General features: G+C 41.1%; 1 protein-coding gene across 1 annotated transcript in view; it reads right to left on the reverse strand.

Moving 5' to 3' along the window:
* Positions 1-15,536, reverse strand: part of LOC132830456 (calcium-binding protein 8) — a 360,349-nt gene extending 344,813 nt beyond the window's left edge. Inside the window, exons 1-2 of the mRNA XM_060848180.1 lie at positions 15,405-15,536; positions 14,737-14,861 (exon numbers count right to left, since the gene is read on the reverse strand). Of these exons, the coding sequence (XP_060704163.1) occupies positions 14,737-14,854 (118 nt within the window). The 5' untranslated portion in view covers positions 14,855-14,861; positions 15,405-15,536. The remainder of the gene's footprint in view (positions 1-14,736; positions 14,862-15,404) is intronic.
* Between the last annotated feature and the right edge of the window lie 1,382 nt (positions 15,537-16,918).

Below are 16,918 nucleotides of genomic sequence, written 5' to 3' on the forward strand. Positions count from 1 at the left end.
GGGAAAGGCTAAGCAAAGATATGCCAGAGAATTCCTAGAGGCCTAGCACTCCAACCACAACGCCATAAACAAACACATAGATCTAGGTACCATCTATCAACCCCTCAGAAAACGAACAGGAAATGACATCACCACAAGCCCCAGGAACCCAATCCAGGACAAACATATAAATAGAAAGCAGGAGAAAACAGATTCGCTTCACTTGGAGGTCGCCACTGATGATGTTACCTAGGTAGGTAATGGAACGTCTGGATATCAAACCTACAGCTCAGCGAGCAAACCTACACCCTAAACCTCAACCTGAGCTACAAACCTTCACAAATCTTGCAAAAAAAATAACACCGTTCCTTTGCTGTCGCTGGGTCAAAATCCTGGAGCTCCCTCTCTCACTGTATTGTGGGTCTAGCTCAACCAGTGGTTCAAGATGGCACTCACCACCATCTTCACAAGGGCAATTAGGGATGGACAATCATATCAGCCGAGCCAGTGATGCAAATCCTATGCATGAATTTTTTAAAAAGATAGCCTCTTTGGTTGCCATAATTGCACTTTCTTCTTTGTCACAATCAGAGCAACCCTGAGATGCTGTGGCTTGTAATCTTCCTCCCAGATGAGGGGTATGAGGTGAGGTGAGAACCAGGACACTGCTGACCATGGAAGAATCCTCCATACCCCCATTCCCCCCAAACCTCCCCACCCCCTGCATTACATCCGCTGTACCCATGCTTTAGTATAGTCCCCTATGTGAAGCATGCTGCACCTTTCATAATTGTATCACCCCCCATGTCGAAAGACTGCAGCCCCAATCCCAATAATTAACTTACCCAGGTCTAGTCCCACAGCTGTAGCCAAACACCCCCTCTCCCACATTTATTTTCTGTGAACTGGACTAACAGACTGACTGTGGCCCAATCTCTTAACCAACATGATTGGACAGCTCCAGACAAGGTGAGCCCAGACTCCTAACTGGTGCCTATATATCTGCATGACCGTGTTGGCCCTGCTCCCCAGATCTGTTGCTATGGAGCCAACAGATTGACCATGACCCACTCTCTGAAACCCTTAATCAAAAATCCATATATGGCCAGTTCCAGCTGTGGGAGGCTTCCTTTCACTTACTGGTCAGAAACTCCCTGACTAACAGGTAATTCCAAGGACTTTGCTGAAGATGATCTCCCACAATGCATCACCTCACACTTGCATGGAACAACAATATCTTCTCCAGTCTTTTGGGAACTCGTCTGTTGCTCACAATATTACAAAGATCTCCGTCAAGGCCCCAGCAATCTTCCTTGCCTCCCTCAGTATCCTGAGATGGATCCCATCAGGCCCCCGTGACTTGGCTATCTTAATTTTTTATCAAAACACCCACACTCCTAATACTTTATTTAAATTCTTTCCTGCAGGGTGGGACAGGGACGTTGTGGGTACACTGGTGAATAAGGGCTCAGAGCATAAGAATGAGAAGAATTAGAATTAGGTTTTATTGGTCATGTGTACAGATACTCAAGTACAGGGTTACTGGTGTACAATGAAAAGCTTACAATGTCGCCACTCAATGGCGCCATCTCAGGTACAGTTACCTCAGGACAAAATCTTAGGTAAGAGTAGAAAAGTGAAGAAATAAATTAAAAGTCAACATGTTCTCGTCAGTATGAAGAAGTAAATAAGAAATAAAGTTAAAAGTACTGCTTACAGTCCTTCTTTCGCCATGTTGCCCATCCCTGTGCAAAATCTTCCTGCTGCAGCCTTTCAATGCTGGTTGCTAGTGTGCCCTGCAATGAAAGTCTGTGCTTTCAAAAGACCCTGCCAATGTATTGGAGAAGTGCCAGAATGGTCAAGATGGGTTAGCAGATGCTGGATGCCAATGCCTGTGGAGGAAAGTTGCAAGCCCTGGATGGCGTTGATTGTACCCTGGGCTACAGTTTGGTTGCAGGCAACATGGAGGTCATCGGGAGCAAGCGGTGAGCCGAGTCCACAAGGAATCCTTCTGGTGGTCCTCACCAAATTTTCCCACTATCTATCTCAGACAGGAGACTGAATATTAATGAGGAGAATTGCGGTGTTAACAAGGCAATTGACAACTTGCCACTGCCTAGTGAGAAGCTCACAGCACCTCGTGTGAAAAGCACAAAGATGAAGCAAGATAATCTCAACGTCGAGATGGGCTTTGTCAGATCTACAGCCGATTCTGCCATGCATCCCTCAGATCTTTATAAAGATCCAACTAGTAATCTTGGTTGATGCTTGTCAAAATGTTTTCTGCAAGTACTGACTAGCTCCCTGTCCTTAACAAGTTTCTTACTATGCTCAGCTCTCAGGAGGCTGGGCCTTCAAATACTTGGGTAGAACATATTGCATAGAAATAGGCCATTCAGCCCAACCAGTTCATGCCGGTTTCACCCAAGCCTTCTTGCTCATGAAATCCTCGTTCCTCCAACAATATCAGTACAACTTACTCCTCATGAGCTGTTCTAGCGTGGCCTAAAACATTATGCAACTCAACCATTCTCTGTGATAGCGAGTTCCAAATTTTCTTCTCACATAAAAAAGTGTAATCTGAACTCCTATTTTATTTCATGGTGACTATCTTTAACTGCTGGCTTCTAACCCAGAAGGGAAAACATTTTGTCTCTGTCTACTCTACTCTTCAGAATTGTAAAAACATACATAACATCATCTCTCAGTCTTCACTTTTGAAGGGTAAAGAATTCAGACAGCTCATCCTCTCCTGGCAGGTACAAACTCGCAGCTCTGTTAACATCTTCATGAATCATTTTTGCACCTCTCCATTGAGAAGAATGAAATGAAATGAGAGAGCCCAGGCTATTGGGCAAGAATTGAGTAATCATCATCACAGTGTGAGTGTTTACCAGTAGAGCTATTGTCAAGAAATAATTGACTGATTTTGAACTCATTGTTGGGGCAAAATTTATTAAGTTTTCTGCAGCAACGTTGTTTGCAGCATTTAGTCAGAGAACCTGAGGTGTAGTTGAAGACCACTAACCCATCAGCTCAAGCAGACACCAATGGAGATTAATAGATGACAAATTGGAGTCAAAGATTTTAATAAAGACTGACGTGAGAATATGGGGACATTATTCTGAGGTAAAAATATATTTCAGGGCTTCGATAACAAAGCGAATCTTAGAGATAGAGAACTTAGAAATACGTATCAGATGATATACTTCAGGAGGGCTTTGTCAGAGCGAGGTCATGCCTAACAAATTTATTATAATTTTTTGAAAATGTGATCAAGTGTGTGGATGTGGGCAATTCAGTCAATGTACTTTATATGGATTTTAGCAAAGCACTTGACATGTTCCTACATGGAACACTGATTAAGAAGATGAAATCACATGGAGTTGAGGGAAATGTGGAGAGATGGATCAGAAACTGGCATGGTAATAGGACAAAAAGGGTAGTGATCAGAGGTTGTTCGAGTGACTGGGGGCTGGTGTCCAGTGGTATACCACATGGATCAGTATTAGGACTCTTATTGTTTGTTTTATACATAAATGATATACGTGGGGGAATATTAAGCAAATTTGCAGATGGCACCAAGATTGGTAGAGCAGTTCACTGAAAATAGTTATAGGTTACAGGAAGATACAGATGGGTGGGTCAGATGCACAGACCAGTAACAGTTGGCATCTAACCCTGATAAGTGTAAGGTGAAGCGCTTTGAAAGAAGAAACAAAATGAGGGAGCATTTAATTAGAGGAACAATGGGATCTTGGAGTAATTATTCACAGATTCCTGAAGTCAGCAGAGCATGTGAATATAAAAGTTAAGAAGACATCTGGGACACTTGCGTTCATCGGTCATGGTATAGAGTATAAGAGCAAAGGGCATTGGTTAGGTCATTGCTGGAGTACTATGTGCATTTCTGATCACCTCAGTACATAAAGGACTATGATAGCAGTAGAGTGGGCACAGATGGGGTTCACCATAGGATGGAGAAAATGAGCTATAAGAAGAGACTAGACAAGCTTGGATTGTTTTCTTTCGAGCAGAGAAGACAAAAGGGGACATGGCTGTGGTGTATAAGGTTATGAGGGGTATGAATAGGATGAATAGAAGGCAGCTGTTCCCTTTGGTTGAGGGGTCAATCATGGGAGGATAGAGTTTTAGAGTAAGGAGCAGGACATTCAGAGGGGATTTGGGAAAAAGCTTTTTCACTCAGCGGCTGGTAGGAATGTGGAATGCACTGTCTGGGAAGGTAGTGGAGAACAGAAAGCTTACAACCTTTAAAAAATATTTGGATACGCACTTCAAATATCAAAACATTCAAGGATATGGGATGAGTGCAGCAAATTAGGATTAGTGCAGCTTTAGTGGTAGTTATGTTGGTGCAGTCTCAATGGTCTGTATAAGTCTATGAATGTATGGGTATAATAGAATCAGTTCTAAAATAGATGCTCACTGTGCTGATGAGACAGAGATTGATGGTGTTGGCAAACAGTGGATGAGGAGGTAAAGTTGGATTGCCAGGAGTTTGAGTCAGTATGTACTGAGCTTCATGATTGACAGTTGAAGTGGAAGTAAAAAAAATTGTCAAGATTGAATAATGTCAGGGACAATCGCAGCAGGCAAAGTGATGTAGATCACACTAAATTTCATGAGTGTCTATCATTTGAACATGCTGCGCTTCTCAGTTGAAAATACTGGTAAAGTCCTAATGTAGAGATAAAGTATAGAAGAAATGCATTAAACTTGTATATCTAATTCTCCCATAACAGTGGGTAACGGCAATGGTTTTGTTGCTGTCACTCCATTAGATTCATCTTTTCTTTCTTCACATATCACATTACCACTCACCTTTGCTTTGCACTATCATCCCTGTCAATTATTCAACTCCGCCTTCTACTTTACAACAGGCCTTCTCTTTCAGTTTTTCCTCTCCTTCCTCTGTATTTGCATGAACCTTTGCATTTCTAACTATTGTTTCTCTTTCTTCAGTTTCTGCCCGAACTGTTGAATATTTCCAACATCTTCTTTTTTATTTCATATTTGCAGTACAGGGTATCTGCAAGATTCACTTTTATAGACAACGTTCTCCTTTGTTAGAATTTTAAATCAGATCCTACTGTCATCCATTTGTCTCTTTCAAAGAATTCATCTTAGATCTGCACCAATGTCAATCTGCATCTGTATTACAATCTGAATTGTTCCAAATATATTTTTCCATAATACATGCATAAACTAGCCATTTAATTTTTTGACTTAATTGATTAAGGTAATTATTTCAGAGGCTTACTGCTTGCATTAGGGTTGAATATGAGCAAGTTTTAAATTCAAATTATCAGCTATCTTCCCAGTACAAGAGTTCATGTTGAATGGTAAGTTTTCATTGGAAGTCCGTTTGGGTCACAAATATGATGAGAATAATCAACAGGTGGTTACCCAAGTGTTTAGGTGTTAAAACTATTGATGATGGAACAATTGTCTTAAGTTGAAATATTAATGTCAATGTGTGACATGAGGAACACGATGCACACAAACATAGCTAAAATAAATAATGCAATCCCTTCCTAAATATTAGAATGGGAGATCCAATATTATACGTGGTGACCAACTGTTGTCTTGGACAGCGTAGACAATTTACCAGAGTTATTATCCTTGGTGACAAATTTGGTAAAACCTGTGTGTTCTGCCTCTAAGGAAGGAAAAAGACATTTAAATTCATTGTAACAACTGGCATGAAAAACTGGTGATCAAAGACACATTCATTTCTATATAGATGTAAAATTAACCTGTGTTTACATCCATCAGATTTCACATTGGATGTTGGCTCAGCACATCATAATAAATTTGAAACAAAACATAAAGGTTGCTGTCATATCTCACCGCTCACAATTTATTCTGAGGTTTGTGTATCTGTTTTTTTTTTCCTGAGAAGTATTTCAAAGCACTAGGACAGCCTAGAATTTAGCCATTAATTTGATGGGTTGTTGTTTCCAATGCTCAATCTCGAAATGAAGTGAACTGTACCACTGTGGGAAAAAAACCTATTTTGTTCTCTTTTCAATTTCCAGCTGATTTTCTTCCCTGTTTCATTCTTAAATGCAATGATTCCTGTGAGGATACAGTTCCATAGAAATGGGCAGACTCTTCCAGTCGTTTGCACACGTGGTAATTCAGAATTAGATAGTAAATTTCGCTGGACTATTTGATCAGAAGAACACCATCACCAAGTCCAATCTTACTGTCGCCCAACACCCACACATTCTCCAGCGTGGATGAATGGACAGTTATGAGGAGCAGTTGATGGTTGTCGTCCCCTCATCCAGAGCTGGTACAGTATAATCGGCCACATATAAAAATTGTTCCCTCCCACCAGGAATTTGAGACCTGATGGCTTATTGCTTTACAGGTGCCAGGATTAAGAGTACCTCCATGTATCTGAAAAATGACCTGGAGTGAAAGAGTGAGGATGCTGTTGTAATGAAAGTCATTTGGCTCAGTGTCCTAAGTGCATCAATTCAAGTAAAGTATGTGACTGCAGTAAGTACCTAGGAGAACCACAGTGGTGTTATTGGGTGGGTTGTTAATACTACAGTGTTTACAACAGACTAGAGATCCATAGTTTAGCTTTTACGTCAGCACAAGAAGTTCAAAACCTATTCAGAAGAATCATATATTCAGTTCTGAAGAGTAAGAAGCATAAGAATTCAGCTTTTAGTTTGATTGGTTGGTGTAGCCAAAGTTGTATAATTTGTGGAGCTTCCAGGCGAGGTTAGATAGAAACTGTTAAGTTACCAGGACTGAAACATTTAGACCATCAGAATTTTGAAAGACTCATACATGTGAACTAGAAATGTACTGAAAAATGATTTATGTAGTCCAAGGAAAAGGAATTGGAAGATTTAGTTAATCAAAAACATTGAGCTAGATGTGAAATTTCTCTGGAACTGACTGTCCATAAAATGACATGTTGGGGAACGGTTTGAAACTTTGTTTTGCTGTTTGTGTTAAGATCTTTCTACTGTTTTATTAATTTAATGGAATAAACTTATGGTCTGTGATAGGATCTAGGTCACGACAGGGTAAGCTAGACAATATCCCAAGATGCAAAAGCCAAAGAGAGTGAATGGCCAGATAATAGCCTTTTGACTGCAATAAGAGGGATAAAAAGAGAAATGAGACCAGACCAAACCTTCAAATAAAATATAGAGCAAGTCAATGGCAGGGGTTAGTACTGAAAACTGTTGAACTCAGTGTCTAGAAAGCTGTAGTGTGCCGAGTCAAAAGGCAAGTGCTGTTTCTTGAGCTTGCTTGGAGCTTCATTTGTGCAAGATAGCAGAATGTGGACAGCAAGGTTAAAGGGAGACTATGATGGGAATTTAAAACAACAGGGGTGAGGAAGCTTAGCCTTGTGCTCAACGGAATGGAGACATTTCACAATGCGGTCATCCAGTGTGCATTTGGACTCTCCACTGTAGAAGAGAAGACACCCTGAACAGGAAGTACACATAACTGAAGATGTACAAGTAAATCACTGTTACATTTGGAAGGAGCTTTTGGATCCTGGACGGTGAAAAGGGAGCAGACAAAAAGACAAGTGTTCTGCCACCTGCATTTGTACAAAAATATGCCATTGGGAAGGGAGGATGTGGCTAAGGAACATACAAATGTTGAAATAAATAGCTTCTTGGAATGTAAGAAAACAGAGGGATATAGAAATCATACAGTAAAGTAGAGTTGATGATGATGATCAGCCATCATCTTACCTAAAGGCAGCACAGGGTTGAGGGGCAATGGGCTTATTCCTGATCCTATTTGTTATGTTCTTACAACTGCAGCATTCTCATCACTACTCCAGTTATAGTTAGCTAATTCAACACAGACCATAGATCTAACCTGAGATTGTGAAGGTCTGAATGGGACTACAACATTTAACTGCTAAATCATTCAGACAGTTTATTTGTTTAGCCAAAAAGAAAATCAGTCCGAAATTCCTTCCCAGAACATCTCTGCTCTCTATCTACCTCTCTTGCTCTGAGACCTTCCTTAAAACCTACCTTTTTGCTAAACTTTTAGTTACTTTTCCTCATCTTTTTGTGGGTTACTGCCAAATGTTGTTTGATAACCATCCAGTAAACCACATAATAGAGGCCATATAAATGCAAGTTGGTGTTGAAAAAATGGTCACAATTATGTTACTGTGTTTTCCAGATGAATCTACATTCCTGTACATTTTAATTTTTCAGTTGTGTTTCAATACAGTGTCCAGTTACAAACAAAGCAATTACAACTTTGTTGAGACCAAACCAAAAATGCAGGGACAATATTTACTCATGTGATGCCTCTATTGGGTGCAGGAATTCAGTGGAATGGTGAGACATATGAGAAACAAAGTCCTTCGATCTGAACATTGCCCTTCAAAAGCCAAATTATTCCAAACAGAAAAGAGGGAAACATATTTGTCCCTGATATCTGCAAACAAATCATGAATGCTGACTTCCCTTTGAAGACTACCTCTCTGAACTTTCAGTTACATGGTACTCAAAAATGCCGAAAGTCCCACATTACAGAACAAAGGGCAGAGAAACAGGCTGCAATGTTACATCCTATACTGAGCTCTAAAATTCATTATAGGTACTTAAGTCCTCATCAAAATCCAGAAAAAAAGATGTTTTACAATGGAAATGCACTGCAGGTGAGTCAGCATCTAAAACATGACTGGGTCCTATTTAACACATCAATCTTTCTTTCTCTTTCAGATTAGGTTTTTTCTTGCCCCATTCTGCAGCAATCATGCACAAAAAAAAGTTGGACCTCATATTCCTTTACTTGCAAAAAATTAAATGCAAGTAAAAAATGGCAGAATGCCAGGAGATAAGGCCAACAGATGATTGCTTGGTATTTAGCATTACTTTGAAGATTTTACCTCTCCAGAAAAGAGCTATTAAAAACAAAAAGAAAACAAAATGCCAACTTAACCTGCTAAAGGATTGGTTAGAGGCAATTAATGATGAACTCACTCAGTTTTCTGCAGATGTTGATTCACAACGAAAGAATAAATATTTTAGTTCAGAATCAACCTGCAGCTATTGAGCTCAATAAATGTGTATCACACAGAATAAGAGCAGAACAGCTTTCTGTTCAAAAACACATTAGTAAGAATAATATAACACAGCAGAATGTTGAGGAGGGGATCTAAGAGAAGACATGTAGCAAATACAGGAAGCAAGAGACTTGTAACAACAAATACCCCCAGATGATATGACAAATAAGATTCATGTTACACAAGTATCAGCCATAGACATTCTCAATAAAAGATAAACTATACGACTTCCTTAATGTTAACTGGGACTTCCATTTCTGAATCTTCAACCATATACCTTCCAGAGATTATCAGTAACCATAAACTTAATTGAACTAATCATACAAATGCTGCACCAACTTCTAAAGAGAGTAACTCACCCCTGATTCCCCAAAGAACACCCAGTGTCTACTGCTGTTGTTTAAAGAATGTGATGGAATGCTCATACTTGCTTGGATGCATTTGCCTCCAACAACAAACTGAGGAAAAGAATTTATATGTAAGTGGAAAAGCATGGACTAATTATGGATAATCAACATGGCTTTGTGCATGGGACATCATTCTCACTAACTTGATTGAGTTTTTGAAGAGGTGACAAAGATGATTGATAAAGACAGAGCAGAAGGCATTGTCTATATTGACTTCAGCAAGGTGTTGGACAAAGTTCCACTTGGTAGGCTGGTTAGCAAAGTTAAATCACATGGAATCCAGGGGAGTTAACCAATTGAATACAAAATTGGGCTGAAGGAAAAGGTCAGAGGGTGATAGTAGAGGTTTAGTTTTTGGACTGGAGGCCTGTGACCAGCAGTGTGCTGCACAGATCAGTGCTAGGTCCACTGCCTTTCGCCATTTATATAAATGATTTGGATGTAGACATAGGAGGTATGGTTAGTAAGTTTGCAAATAATACAGAAACTGGCAGGGTGGTGGACAGTGAAGAGACTGTTTCTCAGCGAACAATGGGATTTTGATCAGATGGGCCAAAGGACTGAGGAGTGGGAGATGGAGTTTAATTTAGATAAATGTGAGGTGTTGCATCTTGGGGAGGCAAACCAGAGCAGGAATTAGACATTTAATGGTAGGGCCCTGGGAAGTGTTGCCAAACAAAGAGACCTAGGAATGCAGGTGCATTGTTCCTTGAAAGTGAAGTCACAGATTGACAAGGTAGAGAAGAAGGCATTTGGCACAGTTGTCTTCATTGGTCAGAGCACTGAGGATAGGAGTTGAAACATTATGATGCAAACATTGGTGAGGCCACATTTAGAATGCTGCAATGAATTCTGGTCTCCATGCTACAGAAAAGATGTTGTGAAACTTAAAATGGTTCAGAAAGATTTACAAAGATGTTGTCAATAATGGAGGATTTCAGCTTGGGAGAGGCTGAATAGACAGGGGCTTTTTTTTCTCTGGACCATTAAGGGCTGAGGGGTGAGGTTTCTAAAATCATGACGTGCATGGATAGGGTGAATAGCCAGGGTCTTTTTCCCAGGGTAGAGGAATCAAAAACCAGGGGACATAGTTTAAGGTAGAGGGGATAGATTTAAAAGGGACCTTATGGGGCAACTTTTTCATGCAGAGGGTGTATGGAACAAGCTGCCAGAAGAGATGTTGAAGTTGGATACAATTATAACATTTAAAAGGCATCTGTATAGGTACATGGAAAGGAAGGGCTTAGAGAGATATGGGTCAAATACTGGCAAATGGGACTTAATCTGTTTAGGAAATCTGGTCATTCTGGTCAAGTTGGGTTTGCTTTCATGCTGTATAACGAGTCGATAATACACAAAAAGATAAATATTATCCAGGACAGAGCAGCCTGCTTGACTGGCACCCCATTCATCATCGAAAACATTCGGACTGTTCACCACCAGCATGCAATGACATCAATGTTAAGCATATACAAGATGCACTACAATGACTCGACAAACTTTCTTCAACAGCACATTTCAAACCCTGACCTCTACCATCCAGAATGATAAGGATAGCAGATACAAGGGAACATGTAAGCTCCACTTCCAGCCACAAACCATCCTGACTTGTAATGGTATTAGTTACTCAAAATTTATTAGAGATATTCAACAAATGATGATTTGGAGGTGCTGATGTTGGACTGGGGTGTACAAAGTTAAAAATCACAAAACACCAGGTTATAGTCCAACAGGCTTAATTGGAAGCACTAGCTTTCGGAGTGTTGCTCCTTCATCAAGTGGTTGTGGAGTACATGATTGTAAGACACAGGTCTTACAATCATGTACTCCACAACCACCTGATGAAGGAGCAGCGCTCTGAAAGCTAGTGCTTCCAATTAAACCTGTTGGATTATAACCTGGTGTTTTGTGATTTTCAACTTTCAACAAATGATGGCCTTGCAGTGAGGTTCGCAGTCCATGGCCACATTTGAAAAATGCTACTCTGATCTGGCTGAGAAGTGAAAAATCCATCGTTAGCATTGAGGTTGTGTCTGAGGTTTCTCACTAGATTCACCAAAACTTGCAGAAGCAGTTAACACTACTACATGACACCAAAGTCATCACTGATGTCAACTATTCTGTCATGTGCATCTCACCAGTCAGCAATTTTTGCCTTGAAACTGGCATGTTTGGACATATACTATTTTCATACGAAACATTGGAAAAGGGAACTTCAAAGCCTAAACAGTAAACTCACTAATTGCATATTCCAATCAGGGGACACTGTTCAAAAGCAGCACAAATTGAGGTACAGTGTTGTTATCTGACCTCTGATCCTTCAAATACAGTTGCAAAGATTGAAGGAATGGAATTTGCATAATCCTAGTGCTTTTTTCCTAATGATTATTCCACTGGTTGTGACAATTAATGCAAATCTGATTTATCATATTCAATTTTTATTCAAATAAGTTCCAAAACTAAAATAATTACTTTCTAAGAAGTTTTCATTACTCTATGCTCGATTATCTGAGCGTGGAGCAATCTCACTCAAGTGAAAAGAGAGAAATTCTTTCATGTAGCATATCTATCTCAGTTCCCAGGGTAGGGTAGGATGGGTTGGGGAAAGGGATTGGTAAACAGAACAACAAGACACTACCTGCAACACCCATAATGCTGCCTACCCTGCAGAACCAAGGTATGTTGGCATAGTACTGCTAGAAGTCAATTTCTCTTCAATAGTGTTCAAAGCTCACTCTGGGATCTGAGTACCTGCTTTAGACAGACACCTCAATGTAATATTAAAAGAGCGCTGCATTATTAGAGGAACTGTTTTCAGATGAGGTGTAAAAATGTAGCACTCTCTGCTTTGCAGTCTTGATAGCTCCATTATATAATAAAGAGGGAATGAGAGAGTATGGTTATGAGGGGCGTTTTGAGATAGTGGGATCAGTGGAAACCAAAGGAGGTGTGAAAGTTTTTTTTATATTCAAAAGGATTGAGTGAGCAGTTGAAGGATATTTTCTCTGGTTAGAAAACTGCACTCAAGGAATCATCAATTAAAAGAATAAGGGAAGAGGTTAACAGAAATAAGTTTACAGTGTAAATTGTTGGAGTGCTGTGCTATAGAAGGCAGTTACATCATTCAAAAAATGTGGATACTATTTGAAATCGAGCAAGCTGCAGAGACAGAGCAGGGCACTGAAACTCCATGGGTTGATACAGCAATATGCTAGTAGAGACATGTTGGGCCAAATGGTCTTCTCCTGTACTATACATATCTATGGTTTTATATGTGCAATACTAGGAGCTTTACTCTGTATTTGGCTGTACTATACCTGACCTGACAGGATTTGTATAGTTCATAGATTGAAATGGAAAAGTGTTGTATTCATCAGCACTAATATTGCTTATCGGACAGTGCCAAAATTCACAAATCTATATAATACACTTTTATCTCAATCCTTTGTTCTTCGTTGCAACTGGAATTTGGATAGCTCTTTTTTATTAAAAAACAGCTGCTTAGCTGCTTTTTTTCATTTTATTTAAACCTTATGATAAACAACTAACTTGCAATAAATACATTCCAACAGTCAAGTCATATTTCACTTTGATGTACAGTACCTAAACAATATGAATTAAACCACCTTAATAAAAGACCTCGTCGCTTTTAAGCCTTTTTTTTCACTGAAAGATTAATTAGACTAGAAATGCCATTGCACCGACTACTCCTAAGAGATTGTAAGGTAGGGAAAAAGCAAGACCATCTATGCTATCTCTTCCTACCCACTGCTTGGTCTAGCAGATGATTAAATGTTTGTTTGCATGTCTCCGTGGAATCAAGGAATGTTGCAATGCAGAAACAGGCCATTTGGTCCATTAAATCAGTGCTGTTTCTTTACTCTCCAGAGCCAGCTAGTTAGCCTGCTTCTCCTCTCTCACTTGCTTCTGATACCCTGTCATATATTTACAGAATTAATGGTTGTGGGGAAGCAACTGTGCAACAGCTAGACCCAGCTCTGATGGACTAATGCTATTGTCTATATCTTTGTTACTGAGAAGGAAACAGATTGGGGCAAAAATCAAAATTACTGAAGTACATCAGCTTCTGACAATGCCTTGCTAAATTTATGTTGCACATTCAAATTGCAGTTCTTCAAAGAACTCAATTAAGATAAATGCAAAGTTTTGTTTTAAACAAGTGGGTTAAATACTATTTTTAAAATAGACATCTTTTATTCCTGTGTAGAAACACAGGAGGGAAAATTAACTCTGAAGACTAAATCAAAAATGTATTATTCAGACATTCATACACTCTCCTTTATCAGCAGAGGGATTTCCTAAAGCCAAAAATAATGAGCAGTGACTACAGTATCTTAATTAACATTGACCTTAATATGTCTGAATCTATATGCACGCTAAAAGTCTGCTGGGACCCACACAGATAGGACATTGGGTTAACCCTTAGGAACTCATTGTAAATTCAGACAAAGTATAACATAAATGTAAGCTATTCCTACTAGATCATGTAGCCAAGTTAAATAAAAAATTAGGTGCCAGGTAGATTCTAGCATTGTTAAGGAAATTCAATAGTTTCTCGTGGGATATTTTTCTGTTTAAAATTGCAGAACTTTTTTTTATGTTTCAAAGTAACTTTGCTAAATTAGCCCTTCAAATTAAATAATGCCAAAACATTTCTAAGTATCTTCTGAAAACATATTTATCAGACTAAAGATATGAAATGCACTTGGGGATACAGTCATGTTTGCATTTGCAGCATAATCCTGCATCTTTCTGAAGCCCTGTTTTACCAGTCGATTAAAATGAAGCCGAATAGCTGGTTTTTTAAAAAAAAAATACCATTTAACATGCTGCAGATGCAACTCACGTTGCCAACTGTCCTTTTCTGAGCATTTGGCAACGTTGCTGTGCATCAAAAGTTGATTGTCATTGGCATCCATGAGTCAGCCTGCTCCGTTGCATTTCCCACAAGCTGGAAACCAGAGAGAAGTGGGGGGGGGGGGGGGGGGTGAGGGGGGGCGTTGGGTTCAATAGCTCCAAGCTGCTGTTCGTGCTCCCCAACAGCCTCCTCCCACAAAGTTTCCTGTGGCCCCTCATAGATGAAACATACATTTGTGTGTGTGTGTGTATATGTGTGGATTGCCATTGTGTTGCCAGCAGACTATGACTCTGCTAATTGCGAGAGGGGTGTTGAACGCTCTGCCCACGCTGGTTACAATGAGTGAATTAGCAAGTGAAAGCTGTGGAGATGTTCCCTACCCTCGAGCTCCTCTTCAGAAATGTTAGCCAACTGCTCGATGTCGCTGCCATCGGACAGTGAGCCGCTCAGGTAATTGCCTTTGTACAGGAGGCCGGTGTGCACAGGGTGGAACGGCATCTTCTCCCTGGGGTGAGACACAGAGAGAGAGACAGACAAACAGCTAGAGGGACAGAAAGGTCACACGCGGGAGTTGCAGCCTCACGGTCTTGGACTTTACAGGTTGAACTCCTCACCTCAATCCCGGCGCCACATTCCACTGTCCTTGGCTCTGACTCACCGCTGGAGGAGGAGGGGGTGTGGGTGGAAAGCGGTGGGAGGGAGGGGGCCCTTTCACATCCCACAGCCAGCAAGGGATGCAGCTGGAAGGGGTTAATGCGAATTATTGGAAGGGGGGGGTACAGATCCCACTTGTTACGGGCGATCACTTTTTGTCCGCGGAAGAAGCCAAACTGCTCCCTTTGAGAAATCCGAGAGGGGGGGGGGGGGGGGGAGAGAGAGAAGGGTTTACCTTCCGAGGAGAGGGAGGGAGTCACTAGGAGGACCATTCCTCCGGCAGGCGATCAGAGCACAAGGAGCTGCCCCCCTCTCACTCACTACGCTTCAGAATGAAGGTCAAAGCCTGCAGCGAATCCATTCCCCAGCACCTTCCCTTCAGCCTGTCCAGTACCTGGTTTGCTGGTGCCTTGGTTGTCCCACACTCCGCACTCAGGCTGCCCCGGCTGGAGAGGGGGCGAGGGGCTGAGGGGGCGGCGGTGTTGTTGCTGTTGCTAGGGCTAGTGCCCGGGACTGGCAGATCACAGTCAGTTGGCCAGCCTGGCGAGGCTTCACTTCACCATTTCCAACCCAGAGCCGGGGACGCACTTCCATCCGCTTCCCAAGTGCCCGGTTTCTCAAAGCCACGATGCCCTGGCTTTTTCTGCAGGTGCCATTCCTAAAGTTACTGCTGCTGTAGCTGCTGCTGCTGAAGGAGCGTCGCTGCCAAACATTGGGGCAGCATCAGCTCTCTCTCGCTCTCTCTTTCTGTCAGTCTGCCAGTGGCCAGGCTTCGCGCTGCACCTTCCCACCTCACCAATGTTCAGTCTTTTAAAGGGGCGACTTTTGGTTTGTCTCAGCAGGATGTGCACATCTTCCACAATTTCAAGAGGTGCCACATCCCTCAGGGCAGCTTCACTGGAGATCTCCCCCACCTCAATCCTCTAACTCTGTGTAAATTCCAATGCCTGCCAGATATGCGATGTGCTGTGCATACCTGCTCACTGACAGTGTCCCCTTAATGTAACAGAAAGACGCTAGTAAATCTGTTGATGAAACACAGATTCTGTCAAACCAAATTACAGTTCAGCACACTTCTAAAAATAAACATAATTAATATTGACAGCACGTTATTTTACAGAGAAAAAAAGACTCATTGATAATGTCCTCCAGTGATAAGTATCAACATCCTTCTCATCATTTCCATTCTCCTAACAATCTTGTTCCGTCTCAGGCGTAACACAGCAACAAGGAACTAAAGTAATGCTATTCCTTCCTCTTGTTCTGCTGTTCAGTGAGAAATTGCCTACTCTGGATCTTCACTTCATCCAACCACCTTGGCTCCAAATCCTTTTCTACCACAGTCTGGCAAATGCAGGTTTAAAATTGATATTTGAGTTTGCTTTTTGCTGGACAGAGATCCTCACTTCCACCGCTCTGTGAAAAAGTGTTGCCTACCTTTCTTGCAAAAGGACCTGGCTCTGATTTTCAGGTCATGTCCCTTTGCTGTTGATGCTTTCCAATTAACCTGTTCAGATATGCTGTGACACAGCTCTGGAACAGGTGGAACTTAAACTTGGGCCTGCCAGTCTGGGGCAGGGATGCTACCACTGTGCCACAAGAAGGGCTCTCCCCTTGCTCTAGATTTCCCCACTAAATTGAAAATCATTTGTCTCTAATTAGTCCCAATTTGTTTCAAGATCTTAAAATAAAGGATCAATAAAAACCCTCCTTAATTTTACTTTTTTAATTCTTTTATGGAATTATGGGTATCATAAACCATTTATTGTCCCTCCCCATTTGCCCTTGAGAAGGCGGTGGAGAGCTGACATCTTGAACCAGTGCAGTTCAGTTGTTGTAGAGATACTCACAATGCAAGGAGTTTGAGGTTGTTAACACTGAGGCACTGAAGGAACAGCTTGGATGGGA

Source organism: Hemiscyllium ocellatum, chromosome 31 (assembly GCF_020745735.1).
Source record: "Hemiscyllium ocellatum isolate sHemOce1 chromosome 31, sHemOce1.pat.X.cur, whole genome shotgun sequence".
Classification (NCBI taxonomy): Eukaryota; Metazoa; Chordata; class Chondrichthyes; order Orectolobiformes; family Hemiscylliidae; genus Hemiscyllium; species Hemiscyllium ocellatum.